Here is a 20,888-nt window from a genome sequence, read left to right on the forward strand (position 1 = left end):
GCCTGGTCTGGTGGTTGGTGACCCTGCACATAGCAGAGGGTTGGAACTAGATGAGAGTTGTGGTCTTTTTCAACCCAGGCCATTCTGTGATTCTATTTTATGAATCTATGAAATGTCTCTTTATTACTTTCCATCTTTCTAGGCAGTCAATTCATACTGGAGAAACATAAAACTGAAGTCACGTAGTCAGCTTTACGAGAGTAAAATAGCTGTGGAATTTCTTTGATCTCAACATTAGTTCTTGAACTGAAGTTTCCACTCCTTTATTTATACTTTTCTGAGATCTTGCATCAGTTTTGTTTGATTTGCTGCCCGTAATCTAACCTGACTTAATAGTTAGGCCCGTTTAGCATGTTTGATTAGTTTTAATTGATATTAGGTAAAGGAATGGGGAAAAAGTAGTGTAGAAAACAAATATATGAGAATTCAAAAATATTTATAGGAAGCTACATTTCTTGTGGAAGGAAGGATCCTTCCAATCTGTGCAGTGATTATTTTATGATATTATGAAAGGTATTTAACATGTACACCCACAGAAGGAAAAAACTTGCTTTTTTGCTGAAAATGATCATAAGATTTTAAGAGGGCGTTTTTCTTACTTATTTTGCAGTCTATCTAAGATCTGGAGTCTGAAATATTCTTTCAAATAGATCACAATACTTCCAGCAGTACTTCTGTTTGTGCTTAGAGTGCATTCTATTGCAACTTCTATGAAATAGAAGTTAAATACAATTAATAAGTAAATCATAGTGAAATGTAGCAGTTTTCTTTGTGGGTGCTACTTGACTCCAGTCTACAGTGGATGGATCAGGCACAAGTAACTGTGCTCTAAATACTTTATGGGAGATCATTTTCAGTCTGAGTTAGAGATCTTGCAGTATAAAAATTATGATCATATAGTCTCTCTCTAGTTTAGAAGAAACTGAGAACATTAAATCTCCTAGAGTATGCATTTTAATATTTCTCTACTCTGCTTTGCTGACACCTTTAAAGCTATTGTGCTTTTTAAGGTAAGCATTTGTGTCTCTTTCTCAGTTTCTCATCTCATATAAACAACATTTTCTTCCTTGCTGCATTTTTGAAGGATCAGTAATACTCTGTTCACAACACAGTTTGCAACTTTGCAAGATTAGTCTTTAAGCTGCATTTTCTGCTTCTGTGTTGCTATGATTCAAATGATTTGTCCTTCTAACTTGAAGACTGAGTCTTCAGTTGGAGTGCAAAGACTTAATAATAATAATAATAATAGTATGCAGAAATATGAAAAGATAATACTTAAAGGAAATTTTTTCTTCCTCATATACAAGTTTTAGTTACTGTTGTTATTTCTTATTATATAGTTGGGTAACTTCAATCACAAACCAAGTCTTAAGAATCCATTTAAACTTCTCTGCCAGGAGAAAAAACTGAGTGGTAGAAGTACACCTGCTGTATGTTTTTGTTATCCATTCACTGTCAAGGATTTTTGTCTAAAAAAAAAACAAAAACAAAAACAAAAAAATACTTTTTGAAATTAAATACACCTCATGGTTGGCAAAATGAATTATAGTCATTAAGAAACCACAGACATATAATTTTCACTTCATTTTCTTTCTTGAATGAATGTTGTAGCATCATATGGAGTTTCCAGGCTGGTTGTGATGTTTTCCACCTCTGCAGGCATCTCTTAATGGTGCCAGAGAATACTCTCCTGTTAGATGAACTTGCACAGTATTCCACTTGAGCTGTTTTAACCTAATGAGAGTTTTTTAGGTCTGTTTCTTTTTCTCTTGCTTGCTCTCATGAAATGGAGCTATGAAAATACAGTGAACTGGAGGCTGTAATAACCTGTAATTGTAATGAAGTTTTTTTTAACTAAGGAAGAGATATTGGATCACTTTTCTCAAAAAAAATCTGATTCATCACTGTGTTTTTAAGGTGATGTACTGTATCAAGTAACATGTAAGGAGCTTAAATACGATTTTGGAATGTTTCCTTGAAACAGAAGAAGTTCTTATTCAGCTCCAATATTGCAGCATTTTTTCCAAAACAGGAATTAGGTTTTGCTTTATGGGGGTTTTGGAGGAGGCAGAGGCAGCTGGGTGAGCCAAATACTCAGAAGCCTCTTGGAAGAGTTAATGAAAATGCATATGAAGAGGGAGGAATCTACAAAAGAGGTTGCAGAGTATGGGAGCCTAGATGAAACTTAACCATTCCACTTCATTATTTTTCTTACTCTCACCTACCTTTTGTATCTAAGTTTTTAATGCTGTTTCTATCAATTTTATTTTTTATGGCCCACGTTGCTTAGCATTGGTAGTATGCTGGTGGTAAGGGTTAGTGCAGGGATTCTACCATTACAAGATGAAACAACAGGAGTGCATGTGTCTCAGTTGAACACTAGAGGAGTTGGTAGTTAGAGGGGAAAAGCAAGGCTACTATAAAACCACTCAAGCATTATATAAAATGCCAGGTACTTGGTAAAGTTATTTAATATTATTGATAAAATATGAAGAAGAAAGGATAGGGTATACTTTAAAAAGCTCCCCAAACAATTAAGAAAAGATTCAGCAGGATTATATTAACTCTTCCCAGCTAGACAGTGAGTGAACCAGAATGAAGTCATTAGGTACTGTACTCATATTATCAGCATTTCTTGCTTTAAAAAGAAAATAATGGCTTACCTATTTTCCTGTTAGAGATGTTGTGTGCAGTGATGGTATTCTGGTACTAGAGACGTGTTGACTTCATTTCTTTTACCTCTCTTGCACTCTATTACTGGTCTTTACAGTAAATGCATAGAAATGTGTAGATGTGGCACTTAGGGACATAGTCGTCATGGTGGTGATGGGTTGATGGTTGGACTTGGTGATCTCAAAGATCTTTTTCAACCTTAATGATTCATTATTCTATGATTTGTGGACATCTCAGACAGCAGAGCTGTTAGTGGGCCTAAAATGTCCATGGCTGTGTGCATCAGTTGGCAGTAGGCTCTTACTCAAGGGCGAAAGCTGGATGATTCACAAACTATTAAAAACTGCTCTGTTGGATGTTATTGGAGGCTTATTATTTTGCTTCAGGTCTATGAGCTTTGCAAAAGTGAAGATTTCAGTCACAAGACACATTCTAATGATAACTTTACAAAAAATATTCAAGTATGTGGTTATATGAATGAATAAACGTGTCGTTAATAATAAAACAGTAATGAAACTGAATATTGGTTAGGCACAATGAAATGCAATAGCTATCCTTGTGTCTTTGCAGTTCATTGTGGGCTGGACAGTAAAGTACAGGTGTCAAGAAAAAAGTCTGATACTTCCAAGGGAAACAGTGCAAGGCCTATCATGGAGTTGTGGTGAATTCTTAGATCACTGAAATCTATCCACTTGCTTGGCTTCACAAGAGAGAAAGCTGTTATCACCTGTTTTTAGCCACTCTGAGGGAAAAACTGCATTTAATGTTCCCTTGCCAGTATGATGCTCTTCGTGTCTGAATGTGCTCTCTTCAGTTCTGAGCTCTAAACCAGTGGGAATTTCAGTCTTCCAGTTGATTGTCTTCTGGTGGCACAATACTTGAATTAAGTATGGATTACAAAGAATGTTGTGTACCCTGGGTAGCATAGCAGTTTTCAGTTTAATGTAGGCTTTTTGCTAATGTCTGTACATTCCCATTAAGAGTTATGGAATTGTAAGTTCCCATCTGAAAATACCACACTGAAGAAGCCAGTTTACAGTCAGTTTACAAAGGAGTAATTCATTAATATGAGTAAAAAAAAAAAGTTGTGTTGAGTGCAATGACTAGGTCTTTGCTCTTTGATACCAAGGAGGAAAAACCCATCATCACTCTGTAAAGATATCTCATGCCTCTGATCTGTTGTCCTTGGTCCAGTGTCTTGCTGAAATTGCAGTGCTAAATAACAGAAATGCTTAATCTATTTTCTTCAGAAAGCTGTGAAACACAAGGAAACTTGTATAAAATCTGTATTATTACAGAAACACACAGTAATTCCAAACAAACTCATTTGGCAAAAGAAAAGATTATCAACCTAATAGTAAGATTTTGTTAATTTTTCAATGTATATATATTTCAAGGTTTGGAATTTAAATACGAGGATAGTTCTAGATTTTGTGAGCTTTAAGAAATCTTTTTACTGTATAAATAACATGGTACGCAGCATGTTACTTCAGCTTTTTATGTTGAGTTGCATGGTATTCTGTGTGCAGACAGAACAGCTGGACCTGCAGCAGCTGAAATTACTGCTGTAGCTTATCAAGAGTTCAGACTTACAAAAGTTGCATGACAGATTGATTTGTCATCAAAGGTGTTCTATCAGTTATTACACCAGTAGATCTCATGTATGGAAACTGTTCAGTCATGGCCTGAACCACTGATCTGGGGAAAAGACCTGGTCAGCCCTGGGAGCGCAGGTGAAAGCAATCCACCTGTGCAACATGGGGGGATGGAGCCTGGCTGCACCTCTTAGACCCCATTTAAGGGTTGATTTCCATTATGGAAGGATCCCTGATTGGAAATCGCTCCCTTGTGGAGTCTTTTCAGTGAGTCTAGGTCTTCAGAGATGGGTGAGCACCTTTATTTTTCCTGTGAAATACCATCCTATATTTGCTGGTCCCTTTGCTGCTGCATTTCTGTATTGCCCTTCCACCATGTTAGTCTTTCCAATTACAACAGTCCTATCTTGATATCTACTTGACTATCAAATAGCATTAAAATAGTTTAGAGAAATGAATGAAGCTTTGGAAGAAATACAGCTAAAAGAAAACATTTTAAATGAAAACATTGTTTCTTGTGTATTTCCTGAGACTTACTTGTAGAATCTGAGATCTCTCTTTTATAAAATACTGTTAATTTCTATGGATATCTTTAAAAGCCACAAATATTTTACTTTAAAATTTAGACTGGCTGCTTTATTTTGTCTTACTGGACTTTTCTTTCTTTCTTTCTTTTCTACTGGAATTTTTTTCAGCATTTTTTTTTTTTATAATTCAGGTTTTATCTGCTTCTGTAGGAGTTGTAATTAGTTCTAACTACAGGTTTATAGCTTGAAATACAATTTATTTTTTTTAGCCTTGATCTACAAATACCTGAGCATGTTGTCTCCCTTGGAGGCATTTTTATAAGTATTTTTATGATTGCTTGCCTAAAGGTAAGAAGTTGTTCATACAGAAATATGTACTCATTTCAGGCATCTTAGAAAGTTTTTTGATAATTTCACTGTTATTCATAGAAAAAGAGGTTAACAACAGATACAGGAAAACTATGCAACATCTGAAAGCTCTCTAATTCTGATGAAGAAAGAGAAATACACGTTTAAATCTACACAAATTGTTAGAATGATTAAGTCACTGATTTTTTATGGACTTATACTTCTAGAGGAAATGTTTGTGACAGGAACTCTGCTGTAGTTAGAATCATAGAAATGCAGAATTATTTGGGTTGGAAGGGACATTAAAGACCATCTAGTTCCAACACCCATGACATGGGCAGGAACAACTTCCACTAGGTCAGGTTGCTCAAGGTCCCATCCAACATGACCTTGAATGTTTAAGTGACTAAATTCAAAGGAATTTGGAGAAATTTGTGGGAGGTCTGAAAGACCTTAGTTTTCGTGTACATTAATGAATGTTTTCAGACAGTTACTGATCAAAGAACTAATGCCTCATGTGCTTGTATTTACTTACTAAAGGTGCAATATATAGCTGCTGTGAGAGTAAATTGCCAAATTATACATATCAAATATTACTGAAACTGTACCTACTCGGTCTGAGATTTAAAATATTTTTCAATAATAACAAATAATTTTCAGTTTTGGAAAATATTTTTGTATATAGGTATCTGGTTTGGATGTACTTCTATTGAATGTATATCTCTTTTTTAATAGTCTTGTTAAGCACGGGGATGTATGCTTGGAAACAGATGAATGTCCATGTTTGTGGAAAGGAAAGGAGTACTTCCCAGGTGACAAAGTGATTTCATCCTGTCATACATGGTAAGCACAGATATGTTTATTTTTCATTTTAGCTTTTAACTATGTCTTGACTACTCCTTTGTTTTTTACCTTCATCTTTCTAATTCATAATTTCACACTAGATTCTTATCCACCCACCATAATTTCGTATTCCTCTCATGTGAAGAACTATTGGAATTACATGGTTTTTTTAGAGTTTGTTGTTTTTGAGAGACTTTTACATAGCAAAACAGCAGTATGTTGTTTAGAAATAAAAATAACTGGTTTTGGACAAAAGCTTGATTTGGAAAATTCACGGTTTTGATTGTTAACATATCAAGATTCTCTAAATATTTCTTGGAGAGTGTTTCTAGAGAACAGGAAGAAGTCCTTCAGGTAGTACACCTGTATGGCATTTGTTAAATCGAAGCTTTCTATCTTATTTTAACATTTATGATGGAATCTGAACACTCTGAGGGCTCAAAACATAACCCTGCGGCCTTCTATGATCGATTTGTAGAATGGCTTGGGTTAAAAGGGACTGAAATATAATCTAGTTCTAACCCCTTGCTAGTCACTAGATCAGGCTGCCCAGGGCCCTGTTCAGCCTGTCCTTGAGTGCCTCCAGGGTTGGGGCATTCACTTCTTTTGGCAGCCTGTTCTAGTGCTTAACCACCTTCTTGAGTGAAGAATTTCCTGCTAATACCTAATCTAAGTCTTCTCTCTTTTAGTTTAAAACCATTCCTTTTTCTGTATCACTATCTATGTGAAAAGTTGGTCTCTGTTTACAAGCTCCCTTTAAGTATTGGAAAGACATAATTAGGTCTCCACAGAGCCTTCTCTTCTCCAGGCTGAACAAGCCCAGCTCCCTCAACCTTTCTTTACTGTAGGGATGCTCCAGTGCTTCGATCATCTTTGTCATGATAGATTAGAGCATTGTGCTGAGCATAGTTAGTTAAATCATTTGTATTATTTGTAGGTGAGATAATAAATGAATCAATTGACTTTTACTGGAATTGGTGTGTAAATAGGTGGTGGTTGATAGAATCACTGAGTGATCTGCAGAAACCTAGTTGTTCACTGTCTAGTGTTGCCCTGGTGCATGGTGCCTGCCTTGTAGCTAGGTTACTCTGTGGAGTTTCCTTCAGTGCCCTCAGTAGAACATGATACACTACCATTTCAGTAAGCTTCGCTGGAACTAGGATGTAAAAACATGACTGATGGACCTGCCTGTTTTGTCTTTGTCTACTGCTGAATTTTGCAAGCTGGCGCTAAGAGTCTTATCAGAGCCTCAGAAAAATCAGCTATACTGTCAAGTACCAAGATACTGTGGTAGTGCTGTAGCCTCCAGCCTCTCAGCAGAGTAATTCTGCCCTTTTGTCCCCTTCTTCTAAGCTTTACCAGGAGCATTTAACAGATGTCACCTGGTAAACTACTACTTCTGGCCTGTGCAGTTCAGTATAGCCTTGTACAGTGAAGGCTTGTCCAGTCAGCACTAGACATTGCCTTGTCTGGATATCAATGCCCCCTCCAGCCTTGTGCTGACTGCCTACCTCTGCCTCTCGTCAGGTCCTCAGTATCTGCTCTAGAAGATATTTGTAGCCCTTTGGTCGGCTGGTGAAGCGTCTTACAAGCCATCTCCACTGGGCAGGCAGGTAAAGCGACCCGGGTTATTCACCCCATTATTTCAAAAGCCATCTTCACACCAGTTGGACCTGGTATGCTATTGCTTACATCAGAAAGAGCTACTATATCTCATCTGTGTCAGAGTTTGCCAAAGGCAGCAACAGTGCAGGTGGAAGTTCTCTGGATTTTTTAGCCTTATGTTGTTTTTCTGAGGCCAGGCCCATTAACTCCTTAAGGTTGTCATGGTTTTTTAACACTTCTGCATCCAAGAAGCAAAGAAATGTGAAGTGATAATGTCTTCTTGGCAATCAGTTGTTTACTGAAGAGAAGACTGTAGCCAGCTCTGCTTCCCTCAAAAGTGACATATTTGATAAAAGATGGAGAAAGTCTTTGAGAATGCTGTGTATGCACAGATGTTTTATACGGCAAGGGAAATGTGTTTTTGCCCCTGTAAACAGAGAATACTTGGTAAGCCCATTAAACACTCCTAGTAATTGTATTGATGTTTATGTAATTTAGTGTACAGAAATAGTGTATTGGTATTGCACTGCATAGCATTGGAATTAGATACCATTATCACTTATATCTGATTTACTATTAACAGCATGACTACTAACTTGATTTCTCTATGGAACAGTAAAATGACAAATTTCTTAAACTGGCAGAGCTACTGTCGGAGGGCTGGGGACACCAGAACTGAGTTCTGGCGTCTGGCTGATCTGCTATCAGATGTTTCCCAAGTTTTGACATGGACTAGTTTTGTTTCCAGTGCAACTGCCTGAATAATATGCTGGCTAGATTAAACACAAAAGGTTGTGGTAGCAGCTGAATTTAGCAGAGCAGCATTTTGGTGCTGTTTTGTGCAACGTAATGTGGGTGGTGCAGTTAGCTGTGATGGTTTGCTGTTGTACATTGAGAATATAGAAAAAATGCTGTTTAGTTGCTGGGGGATGCTGAATTGGGCTTTCTGTGTTCTTAAAATACTACTTTGAAACACATTGTTAAAAAACAGCTAGTCAAAGTCTGAAAGCAGCCTGTAGCTCTGCTTTTTCAGTTTGGACTCTGTAGACTATGTTAATCAGTTTACTTGATATGCAAGAAATGTGGAGAGTAGGACATCTAGGACATAATGTACCTCTGAAACCCTTCGTTCTGACTGTGACTGTGTTAGGGCTTCTGAAAGGGAGCTCTGAGAAGCATCAGTTAGTTTTTCAGCCCACATCACCCCAGTGATGTGCTTTCATCACTTTTTCTTTCTCTCTCCATTAGCTTTCGTAGGTTCCTGCCTTAGGCACTGCTACAGAATGACTATTAGAAGCTGGTTTACAGCTTGAACTTTTCACATGTAGCATGTGACATGCTGAACATTAGTGATTCATCTAAAATTTCCAAAAGTCAGGCTCATACGTAGTTGTAAATATAGAACGTTCATTTAATCAGGATATTAATTGTGTAATATTTTTGTGAAAAATTTAGGTTGTGTTGAAAATATATGTAATATATTTACTTTAGCCTGGATCTATAACACGTATTTAGTTGTGTCTGTAATAAAGCTGCCAGGGCACCAACTTGCTGTTTTTGTTGAGGACTGTTTTTAAAATGTTCATGTGGCTTAGAAACTTAAAAATGTAACATTTAAAAAATCACTTGTGGAAACCTGACATAATTTTATCCATTATTTATAAACGCTTATATTATTTCCAAAAGTTATATTCAAATACCGAGAGGATGATGCGCAGGGAGACACTGTGCTTCTTAAGATGAACGTAGGCAGAACCTGAGCTACTCTTAGGCTAGACTTAAGGGACAATAATACCTATATATAAGGGGAAAAAAAAAAAACAACCAAAACACAGTTATTTAAAGGAGCCTAATGGAATAGGACCACATATAAATATACATATATTATATAATTGCTTATAATTTATAATTATATATATATATTTACTATATTATAAAAAAGTTTATTTCACTTCCTGATTGAACAGAGGTAATAAGGACTGTAGTAATAGGAGACATTGTTTATACACTAGCTGATTCTTAGAATCAATAGGCAAATTTACTGATAGCTTCATCCTTGAAACACATCACTGATGTGTGTGAGTAAAGAATAAATTGCTACTTTGGATGGCATTTTTCCTGCTTCAACAAAATAAATGTTCTTTCTGTATCTGTAATGTCTGCATATTCTGAAACCTATTGATTCTAACAGGAGGGAACACAGGCTACGTGAGTTACATATGTAAAAACAAATTCCAGGGAATCAATTTGTTTCATCTGCTTTTAGATGGAACAGTTGTCATTCTTATGCATTCTTGGTGGTTTTGCTTCTCAGTGCAGTAGCTGTAATGGTTTGTCTGTGGTTACAGTTGATATTACCACTGTTGGTCATACATTTTTCAGCATTTGCCAGCATGGATCATTTCAGTGCACCTTCCATCCCTGCCCATCCATGTGTACTGCCTATGGGGATCGGCATTACAGAACATTCGATGGACTTACCTATGACTTTGTTGGGACTTGTAAGGCTTATCTAGTTAAGGTGAGACATTTTATGAAGCCTCTGTAAAACAGGGTTTGAAATCTACCATTCTACTTGTTTTTATCTGTGCCACATACCACGTTCAACACTTTTTTTTTTAAAGCTTTGCTGTATCTTAGATATTGAGTTAAACTCCAGCATTTATTTTAAGTATCTGTTAATTTATTTGTGTAACAATATATGTAGTTATATTAGTATATTTGTGCCTGTTTTTTTCTCTGCAGAGTACTTCAGCAAGTTTCTCAGTAGTTATACAGAATATTAACTGTTTTAATACTGGAATCATTTGCAGAAAAGACATTTTCATTACTGTTGGAAAATCTTCTCTAATATTTGATGATGAAACTGGGAACCCAGTAAGTGTCAGTCTTGAACATGCCAAAAAGGTAGCAAGTATACATCTCTGAATATTTTTATCTTGTTGGCTAAAAAATGACTGTACCACTTAAGTAGCCAAGGTGTAAATATCTTTTCACTGCAAGCTGATTACATCCATATTGTTGAATGGAAACCTTAAGCAAAATCTTGGCTGTATTTCATGAAAATGTTAGATTTGACAATTATAATTCCTCTGTTTTAGCCTTGATGTATCTACGAAAAAAATTAATTCTTTTGAAGCCAGTGGGAGTCTTGATATTAATTCCACTGGAGCTAAGGTTTTAGTCTGTTTTGGAGTGTAGTTGTATAGGAGGAATGCGTTTCATTTTTATTACAGCCAAACTGCAAACTTTATTACTGTAAATATTTAGTATTTATAGTAATCTTAGTATAAGTAGTACTATTCATAGTTTATGAATCAACTGCACAGGAAAGTGATTTGTTTTCGTATGAAGCTTAATGAAGCTTTGTGCGAAGCTGCATGCAGTTAAACCAGGCATCTTATTCTGTGGTGTAAATAATTCGGCATCAGAACGATGCAGATAAAAAAAAAAAAAGCTTTACGTATAGAAGATCACAACCTCTAAATGTACTTAATTATTTCTAGTGTGCTTCATGCACACTTATTCCTATCTGTATTCAAAAAAGCATTAAGTGGTTAAGACTTTCTGAATGTAATGTTGTGTATTTAAGTTAAAATCATAGCCAGGGACCATTTGAATTTTGAATGTTCCTGATGACCAAATAACATTTTGACCTTGCCTTCACTTGTCGTTACCCAGCCTGTGAATTTGATATAAAATGAACTTTCAAGGTAATTAGCACTGTTTATGGTCAAAATCCAGAGCACTTCAGTTCAAACATTTATTCCTGCATGACCTTCTGTCAGTTTTGAGACTTGTAACCATCTGTGTCATTTGTTTTATCATATGTTTCAGTTTCTCTCAAATGAATATTTTGTGAAGATGTTACGTTTTAAGCTGCTTTCTTTTATTTTGAACAGAGCTCATCTAGTTACATGGACAAACTACAGAAAATACAGTTATGGAAAGCTGGGTTTTTCACTGTTGTTCATTTTCCTGATGAACACATCACTATTCTTTGGGATCAGAGAACAACAGTTCATGTACAGATGGGTCATCAGTGGCAGGTAAGGGGCAGTTGCCACTCTTAATGCCATTTTTTTGCAATATGTGCATGAGTCTTAAGTTTATGCTATAAATGTTTGTAGAAAGACAATGCCGTGAATCCTATAGAAACACAGTAGCATAGTCAAGGAGAGAAGGATTAGCTGCCTTGTCAATTAAATTAATCACTCTTATTGGCAATCTTTATTCACTTTTTACTAACTTCTGTAACAGCAGAAACAAATATTTTTGGGGGTAACATTCTTCTTCAGTACTCATTTCCTATATGACTGGAGCAGATGTTATTTTGCTGCAACTTGCTAGCAAACAGGTTGCTTCTCTGAACAAAAGATCAACCCCATTCTCAGAGGCTCAGTGATACTTAATCAAAAAGAAATTGTCCTCCTCTGCTCTGCTCTTGTGGGGCCCTATTTGGAGTACTGTGTCCAGGTCTGGAGCCTCCAGTACAAGAAAGACAGGGAGCTGTTGGAAAAGGTGCACAGGAGAGCTACAAAGGTGATCAGAGAACTGGAGCACCTCCCCTATGAAGACAGGCTGAGAGAGCTGGGCTTGTTCAGCCTGGAAAGAAGAGGGCTGTGGGGTGACTTCATTGCAGCCTTTCAATACCTAAAGGGAGCCTGCAAACAGGAGGGGAATCAACTCTTTGAAAGGGCTGATAACAGCAGGACAAGGGGAAATGGTTTTAAGTTGAGGGAAGATTTAGGTTGGATGTCAGGGGGAAGTTCTTTAGAGAGAGAGTGGTGAGGTTCTGGAACAGGCTGCCTAGAGTGGTTGTGGATGCCCCATCCCTGGAGGTGTTCAAGTCTGGATTGGACGGGGCCCTGGGCAGCCTGGTCTGGTATTAAATGGGGAGGTTGGCCCTGCATGTGGCAGGGGGGTTGGAGCTTCATGATCCTTGAGGTCCTTCCAACCCTGGCCATTCTGTGAAATAATACTGATGTTACCAGCATAAAATATTTCCCACAGTTCTATTATCACAGATAGCTGAACTTCCCAGGCTCAGAAATTGGTGAAAATGTGTTGAGTCCTGACAAATTTTGGTGGAGCAACTGAAGACAAAAACATAAAAAGCATGTTTTGGAAATAGTTGGGACTGATAGCATTTCATATCATGCAGGAAAATGATTGTTTTTGTTTTCCAGGGTGAATTGTCTGGGTTGTGTGGAAATTTCGATTTGAAAACAATAAATGAATTGAGGACTCCAGATAATTTTGAATTAACAAACTCACAAGAATTCGGAAACAGCTGGACAGCTGTAGAGGTACATAGTAAAACAAATCTATTTGCTTATAGATTTTGAATGTTTGCATCATACAGTTTATCTAGAGTGAAATCAGCAGTTGCTGGAAATGTCAGTCAAGCATCAGTGCAAAATTCACTATGACTGTGGTTCTTAAAGATATCGTAATCCATTAAGCAGAATAAAGTAATCACTTTTTTTACACAGTACCAAAGGGTAGAGACGAATGCAGTGTAGTATTCGTCATCTACAGCTGTTTTGTTTTTAAGAGGTTTTTTGAACAGCAGCAGTTCCACAGTCATTCAATGTATATTTGTTATTTAACTAACAGTTCTGTATGTTGCAAAGTGAAATACTGAACTTTTTTCTTATGTCCAATGGTATTCACAGATATTTTCCTTCCTGATAGTTAGGGTAAAAAATTTCTGATTTCTAACATTTCTAATGTAAGTTATCCAAGTCTTTGTCACCTATGTAAATTGGAGCAATTCAAGTGAGTTAGGATAACAGACTAGGACTGCCTGGAGGCTTTGTTTAGAATATGTATGTATGTGAATGTATCAGACACATGAAACATTTCTTCAGATTGTGTATTTTGCATTTTCTTAGTAGATTAGCCTCTTTTAATTCCTTATCTTAATTTCTTAATTTTCCCAAATGACGTGGGTTTTTTTGTTCTACATATCTTCAAACAAACCCCGACAAAACAAACCTATCTTGTAAGGTCAAACACAAAGTACTGATGAAACAAGTTTCTTCCCTTGATTTTACTTTCTTGTTAAGTGTATTGACAGGTCTGACATTCAGAATCCATGCAGTTTGAATCCACTGAGAGAGCCATTTGCAAAGAAGGAATGCGGAATACTGTTTAGTGAAGCATTTGAAGCTTGCCATCCAGTGGTGAGTTGTAGTGGCATGTCGAAAGATGTTAAAGTCATGGTCTTACTGGAGAGGAACTGCTCTTCAGCTCAGATCACTTTACATCTTTTCCTTATTTTTCCATACCAGAGTGTTTTTCATTACCATAGCAATAAAGAACATAAAGTCTGAGCCATCCCTGTTTAACCCTATAATGGGAATGTTTAATTAGATCTGTCACAAGGACTACCTGCAATTAGCTGACTTAGAATTCTGATTGTTAGTGCTATGTAATACTACTTTGGCATACTTAGCATTTAACGATGTGGTTATTCCCCTTTACAATTAATGGGAAAAAAATTTGTTACTTATTTTTTCATTTGGAGCATAATTTGAATAATTGTAATAACTTGCTTTGTTACTGAGATGTGTTACACAGCATGGATGTTTTAAAAGCATCTTTAAATTCACAGCTTCTAGGCAGTATCAGATGTGGTGAAACTCACCCGAGAAATTGCATGCGTCTCCTCACTTAAGCAACTACCTAATGAAAATAAATAAGCAATGCAACTTGTTCTGACAGTCAGCAGGTTTGGGTTTAGTTCAAGAATAAAGAGAACTGATTTTTACAGAGCTATATGTCATATGAAAAACAATATATTCCAATATATTCAGAGGTTGAGAGTTAAGTGCATGCCATGAACACTTAGAGTGGTTTCTAAGGAGAAGGGGAAATTCTGTATGAAAGACAATCAGGAATCTTGCAGAGTTATTCTGCTTAATATTATTTTGGAGGAAAAATGGAAGCTGATGTTCAAGTTGTGCTAATGTAACATTGGATTAGTCAACTATGTTGACTAGTGTAAGTGATTAGTGTAAGGTATCAATTGAATTCCTCAGGTTTATAAATATTAGTGTAGATCCATGTAGAATGTATTACAATTGAATCAGCAAATTAACATTGACAGTTTTCTTTGAAATTTTGTCCCTCAAGACAATACACCAAAGTAATCTGAGGAGGAAAGCAATGGCTAATTGTCCCATTAAATTTTCTAATTATATGAAGAGAATGAACCACTCATGAAGAGTCTTCCATCTACTTCACTATTTCTTATGTTTTATGTATATCTAACTTTATTAGCACTTCTGAGATGCATTTTCTTGTGGTCAATTGAGTCTCTCTTATAAGACTCTGTAGCTCATTATGGTTTAAATATTACGAAACCATTGAAAAGCATTTCACGTAAGCATCTGTGTATTTTGTGTTCTAATAATGTATTTCTCTTGTATTTAATGCAGACATTTAATTTAAAGCTTTTAATGCTCAAAAGTCTTATGTGAAAATTTTGAAGTAATCACATCTTTGTGTTGAGATGATTGTTGCCCATGTCTATGTGAATATTATGTATTTCTAGATTGATGTCACTTGGTTTTACTCGAACTGCTTGGCAGATACATGTGGTTGTAACCAAGGAGGAGACTGTGAATGTTTCTGTACAAGTGTATCAGCATATGCCCATCAGTGCTGCCAGCACGGAGTTTCTGTAGACTGGAGGACTCCTAGAGTGTGTCGTAAGTTTACTTAACTAGCACAACCACTGCTTGCTGTTGTATTTATGAGATTCAGACCTGAGAAATCAAACACTGAATAACCTGGGGATATGAATCGCTAAGCCACGGTATCAGAACTGATGTGAGAATGAGCTGCTTGTGGGATAGGAAAAAAAGTGAGTGCCTCTTACTGGTCTCCACGTTTGTTTTTTGTCTAGCTACATTGCATGCTTCTTTCATATTGATGGTAGGCACTTAGTTTTTCTTCTTTGTCCTATGATGTGAAAGAAAAAGTCATGGAAAATCTGTATTTATGGATGTGGTATGCAGGGCATCCCTCAAACCAAAGTTAGGCAATTAGCAGCTCGTGTAACTTATCTTCAGTAGAACTATACTTATCAAGCAGTTCTCAAAAACGTAGCTGTGACTCAGTGCTGCCCCTGGAGCAAATGTGGAAGATAAGTTTTCTGAATGGTATCCCCATTCAGCAATGATGAGAGGTAAAACATTAATCTGAGGCCTTTTTCTGTGGCACCTGGGTCACATGCTTGGCAGAAGAGAGTTACTACCTGGAAGTTGTATTGGAAGAGGGCAAGAAAGGAAAAAATAGAAGGAAAAATCATTTCTCTAATTTTGTAGTTTCTGAAAGAGAGCGTGCAGTTTGATCAAAGTTACACAGGAACTTTGTAAAGAAAGAGGTATATTCAATTTATTTTGGAAATGGTGCATGTGTTTTTAATGAGAATGGAAAGATAGCAAAGCTTAGTCTTAAACACTAGAGGTCGCAAAAAGACAACTTATGGGAATGTGAGCTTAGTATTTCGTGCTGGAAAATAATATTCAAATCAGTATGATTTAAGAATTTTATTAAGGTAGTAAAAAATTTGGCATTAAACGTTAGAATAAATTGTTACAAGTGATTTAACTTGACCAAGCAGTTGGCTTAGACCTTAACCAGCAAAGGGTAGTGGAAAAGCTGTTAAATGCAGAATGCCCATCCTTTCTTTTTCCTTTCTTTTTATTTTTCAGCTTATGATTGTGAATATTTCAACAAAGGTAAGTCCTAAATGACCTGATAACATTTCAGTATAATCTTTGGCTTCTTTATACCAAAGTTATCTTTATATTCCTCATTGCGTTTTGTATAGTGCTGTGTTGATGAAAACAGTTGCAAATGATAAATTATTTAAATAACCAAAACTGTTTTACAGATTCATTTTTTTCCCAATAGCTTGTAATTTCATGATCCTTTCAATATTGATCATGTCTTTCCCGAAAGTCTTATTAATTCAGTTGCTTTGCATTTATAGGTAATGGTTAAATAATTAAATCATTATGTAACTTATACAATATTCCATTCAACAGTACTAGTGGCAGTATGCTTTAAAGGTTTACTGCAGTCCAGAGTTGATAACCATTTGTTCTGTCAAACCACTCAACTCCTGTGCAGCCTCCAGAGGGAGCCAGTTACAAAGATAATTCAACTTCCTGTGATATGGAATAATTAATGATTTAGGTATGTCTGACCTTGCTTCACATTTTTGAGCAACAAGTTTTGTTGCTTACTAGAATTGATCTCAGAGGGAGGTGCAAAATTTGTGCAAGGTGCTTGAGTAAAACATCAGTTGCTAATTTATCTAGTGAGGATGTATCAAGCTGTAGCCCAATATGTAGTATGAACCTGACTTCAATAACACGTCAGGTTCAAATTATATGGTTAAATAAATAACCTTTTCTGATACACAGATGGCTGAAAAGATTTAAAATTAAAATTGATAGTATAGAGATAGGGTAGTGGAATTTAAATTGAATCACTATTTAAGCTCTTAAATAAAGTGTAGTTAAGTGAGTTGACTGCAGTTCTAAGTTTTTGTACTGTTTTGTCTTATATGTGCAATCTGAGACTGAGTGATCTTCTTGCAGTTATAACAGATTGGAAGTGCAGTGCCCCTAACACCTGTGGCTGTAGTGTGTGCTAGTAGTGAAAAGAACTTGGATGGTAACAGATATCAAGTGTGGTATTAGCTTTCATACTGAATTTTTATTGGCAAAAATTTGTTGATATACTGCAGTGCTGTACGTGTGATAAGCTTGCAATAAACATAGTTATCATATACTACTTCCTGCTGTTTGCTTATCCAGCTCATCAGTGCTCCTCATAGGATGTTCCAGAGTGGCCAATGAGGGGAAAAAAAGCTATTTCTATGCTAAAATTTTCTTTTCTACCTGAATAACTGAAGATTCAGCTAACTTTTAAAGTGGATAAGAACAAGGGAAAGGAGAGAAGCTGATGAATTCTCTAGAATTTAAGATAGGTAGTTTTGCTTGCGAATACTTTCCAAATGTGTAGTTTTGTTTGTCATTAACAAATGGCACCTGGAGTTTTCAGCTGTAGTTTATATCATAATACTTAGGACTCAAGCACTTGTGACACTTGACATGAAAGGTAATTCTGACTACTTTTTCTTAACAGCTCTGGGAAAGGGCCCATACAAACTTCTCAGCTACGTCAATGGAGAATTTGTAATGGCAGCAAAACTGGTGAATGGTTTTGTTTTCCCAGTGAGAGAAGATGATATTATTCCTGGACATGTAGTGAGCTTTATGCTTACTTCAGGACTTTATAAACCCAAAGCACATGGTAAAGTGATTGTAATGTAGAGGCCTAAGCCAAAGCATGTTCTATCCTCTAATACTTGCTTATATCCAAGTGTAACTTGGGTTAAAAAAATTCTTTTCTCTTTCCCTAACTCTGCACCTAAATGTCTGCTAAAATTTCCATTTGACTAATTTTAATTACATGATTTTAGCTTTATGAATATTTATGAATATTTATTTAATGAATATTTTTTATTTGATAAACAACAGTTCCTCCCTAACTGCAAATTTCACAAGCATCACAATCAGTATTGTAGCCAGTGCCTGAGGTATGTGTTGCCCCCTCCACTCTTCCTCTGGCGTAACTGGGAGGGGTGATATAAGAAAAGTACTCTTATTCACTTACTTGGTCACCATCGCATATTTTCTGCTGTCACGTACAGAGATGGCCATTGGCTCTAACCTGAGCTAAAGGTATGTGCTATTAATTTGTCTACTTCACATCCTGAATTAGGTTTCTCAGTGAATGAATCTTGTTTATTCAGAAGACAAAATAAATCTTGCACACCTTCAGACAGGTATAAAAGGCTTACAAGTATATATTCAGCACTCTGTGACAATGATTAAATGCTATAGTAGCCTGCATACCCAATTTCACTGCCCCCAGAGCGCTCAAGCCTCAATAAAATTTTACTACAGATCAGGAATTTGGACAGTCTGAGTGTAGCTGTCACTTGTGTAATCAGAAAAAATGGATGTAGGTCAGTTGAAAAAGCAAGCATTTGATTAACTGTTGTCTGTAGAAGTGACACAGGAGCTCATGTAATAGAGTATCCAGGGCCAGACTGCTTTTATTAGTCATAGTTTTGAGACGCTTGTGCTCTGTATTTGTTTTAGGCTTGGAAAGTGAAGGTCACTCCCAGTGCTCTACTCATATAAAATCTCTCTCTCAAAATAGAACTTAACAAGTGGGTTTTGTGTCTTATAGTCCAAATTAGGAGAATGGAATTTCATTTTTTGGACATAGAGGGGTTTGTAAAATCAATGCAGTAATTTTCATATTTTTCATACTCATTAATATTATCTGCGTTCTTAGATGGTTATTCACCTCCCCCAAAATTGATGTATTTCATCTGTTTAAGACAAATCACAGATAGTGGAAAGTTTTGGGTCTATAAGTCTATAAATTATGGTGACTGTCTCATTACTTTCCAATCACTAACAGATATCTATTAAAAAAGACACTCTTGTGTTTTTTCAAGTAAGTCATAGTTTTTATACTCAGAAAACAATCAACTCTTCCAGAATTGTTATACAAGAATATAAAGTATTTGTTTAATAGAGATCATTTATTTTCTGAGCTCTTTTAAAAATTTTTAAGAAGTGCTATCTGGGCCTGGTAGGTTAGTTGATTTTTACAGTAGCTTAATGGCTGCTTTCCACAGAAGAGCAGAATTTACGGCAAAACAGAATGAAGTAGTTCTGTGAGTAACAGATGCCTGTAGCAGGCTCAAAATCTGCCACTCTGCAATTTATTGTACACGGGCTTGCTTGAAATCAACAGTACTGTTTTAAGGGTAAGGTATCATGTGGATACATTTGTCAGAAGACGGACTTTGCTGCTAACATTGTTAGGAGGAAGGCTAGAGAGCTGGCTGCTTAGAGATGCAGACACAAAGCTGTAAGCTGAATGCAAAATACCATTTTTGAATTTATTTTTATGCAAGGCTGAGCTCTTGAGCTATATGCTTCTGATTGCAAACATTACAAAAATATTTTGTTGTCTGTGGTGAAATTAGAAAAATAAACATTCGTTAATCTAGGATTATGTAATACATATACAGAATATTTCCTTAAATTCTGTTTCTTTTGATAAGGCCAATGCTGTTTACGTTGCTCATGCTACTGATAGCAGTAATGTTACATTTGAATGAGTTTAGTTTAATAAAGCACATAAATGAGTCCTCTGCGTTTTTTCAGATTCCAACTTGGTTTCACTTGAAGCTGCTGAGAGACCTAATTACTTTCTTCAGTTGTCCTCAAGTAATACCCTTGTTCTTTCCAAATGGGAAAAAAAGTGAAGAATTTCACAACAAATCAACATTTGTTATCCACAAGAATACATGGCTTTCAGGATATAGTTCCCTTGAGTCATTTGCAAAACCAGGATACTTCATCCACATTTCAATGTCTTCAGTTGAGCTTTTGAAGTACCATCATTCAGAGGAGTTCAGACTGTCAATACTTCTAAAACTTGTGGGTAGGTAATCAAATTTATATTTTATTAACAGCAGTTTGCTTCCTGTGGAAATACAGGCCAAATACTACTGGCATTTTAAGAGGTGATGAACTTACTTTTTCCCAACATAACTGAGAGCTGTTGTTAGTCTTTGTGACACTCGTCCTCAAAATCTTCTTTGAGCTCTGTAGTAAGGATTTGATTGTTTTCTTGTCATGAGCCATTAAATATCCTTATGACTTCACTGGTTTTGGATATTAATAGATAAGTACAACATTTCTGGGCCATACTTACTTTGTGATGAAATTCTTAAGGAACAGGAAATTCATTCAGATAAATGATTTCATAAAGAGGATAGGAAAAAAAAAGGAATACTTGTCTAAAAGATAAGGTCTGTGCGTGATGTTTTCTCCTTCTTTCCCTCTGATTGTCACTGAAAGAATTTTCAGTATGAGTTCTCCTTGCAAACTTTGTAGCCTTCTTATTAGAGGTCATGCCATCCAGTGCAAAAGACATAGCCTGAAGACTGCATTCCTCAAATCTTGCATTTCCCCTGAAAAGCAACTTCAGCTTTATCTATATTCCCACTCTCAAAAGCTCTACCTTTTCAGATGGTTAACTGCTAGCATTTCAAGTGCAGTGGAAATAGAGGCCTTTTCTTGGGGATCTAGTTGTCTGTTTCCCTAAAGTTAATTGGACTGCTGCATATTCAGGAGCTGTAATGGAGATTGCTGTGAGACTGTTTGGTTTCTACCTTCTGGAG

General features: G+C 36.2%; 1 protein-coding gene across 1 annotated transcript; it reads left to right on the forward strand.

Moving 5' to 3' along the window:
- The first annotated feature begins 5,883 nt into the window (after nucleotides 1-5,883).
- Nucleotides 5,884-20,242, forward strand: LOC104911025 (otogelin-like). Its single transcript, XM_010711082.2, has 10 exons — nucleotides 5,884-5,986; nucleotides 9,974-10,112; nucleotides 10,337-10,468; nucleotides 11,494-11,640; nucleotides 12,781-12,900; nucleotides 13,663-13,779; nucleotides 15,153-15,309; nucleotides 16,318-16,344; nucleotides 17,762-17,929; nucleotides 19,867-20,242. The coding sequence occupies exons 2-10, from the start codon at nucleotides 10,023-10,025 to the stop codon at nucleotides 19,965-19,967; spliced, it is 1,059 nt and encodes a 352-aa protein (XP_010709384.1). The 5' UTR covers nucleotides 5,884-5,986; nucleotides 9,974-10,022; the 3' UTR covers nucleotides 19,968-20,242.
- The last annotated feature ends 646 nt before the right edge of the window (nucleotides 20,243-20,888 follow it).

The sequence above is a fragment of the Meleagris gallopavo genome, chromosome 5 (genome assembly GCF_000146605.3).
Source record: "Meleagris gallopavo isolate NT-WF06-2002-E0010 breed Aviagen turkey brand Nicholas breeding stock chromosome 5, Turkey_5.1, whole genome shotgun sequence".
Lineage (NCBI taxonomy): Eukaryota > Metazoa > Chordata > Aves > Galliformes > Phasianidae > Meleagris > Meleagris gallopavo.

Excerpts from the sequence above, each read along its gene's own strand:
- LOC104911025 (XM_010711082.2), top strand. The coding sequence starts at position 10,023 with ATGTGTACTGCCTATGGGGATCGGCATTACAGAACATTCGATGGACTT. Across the intron at positions 10,113-10,336 it reads GTAAGGCTTATCTAGTTAAG|AGTACTTCAGCAAGTTTCTC; the intron begins GTGAGACATTTT and ends TTTTCTCTGCAG. Across the intron at positions 17,930-19,866 it reads TTATAAACCCAAAGCACATG|ATTCCAACTTGGTTTCACTT; the intron begins GTAAAGTGATTG and ends GCGTTTTTTCAG.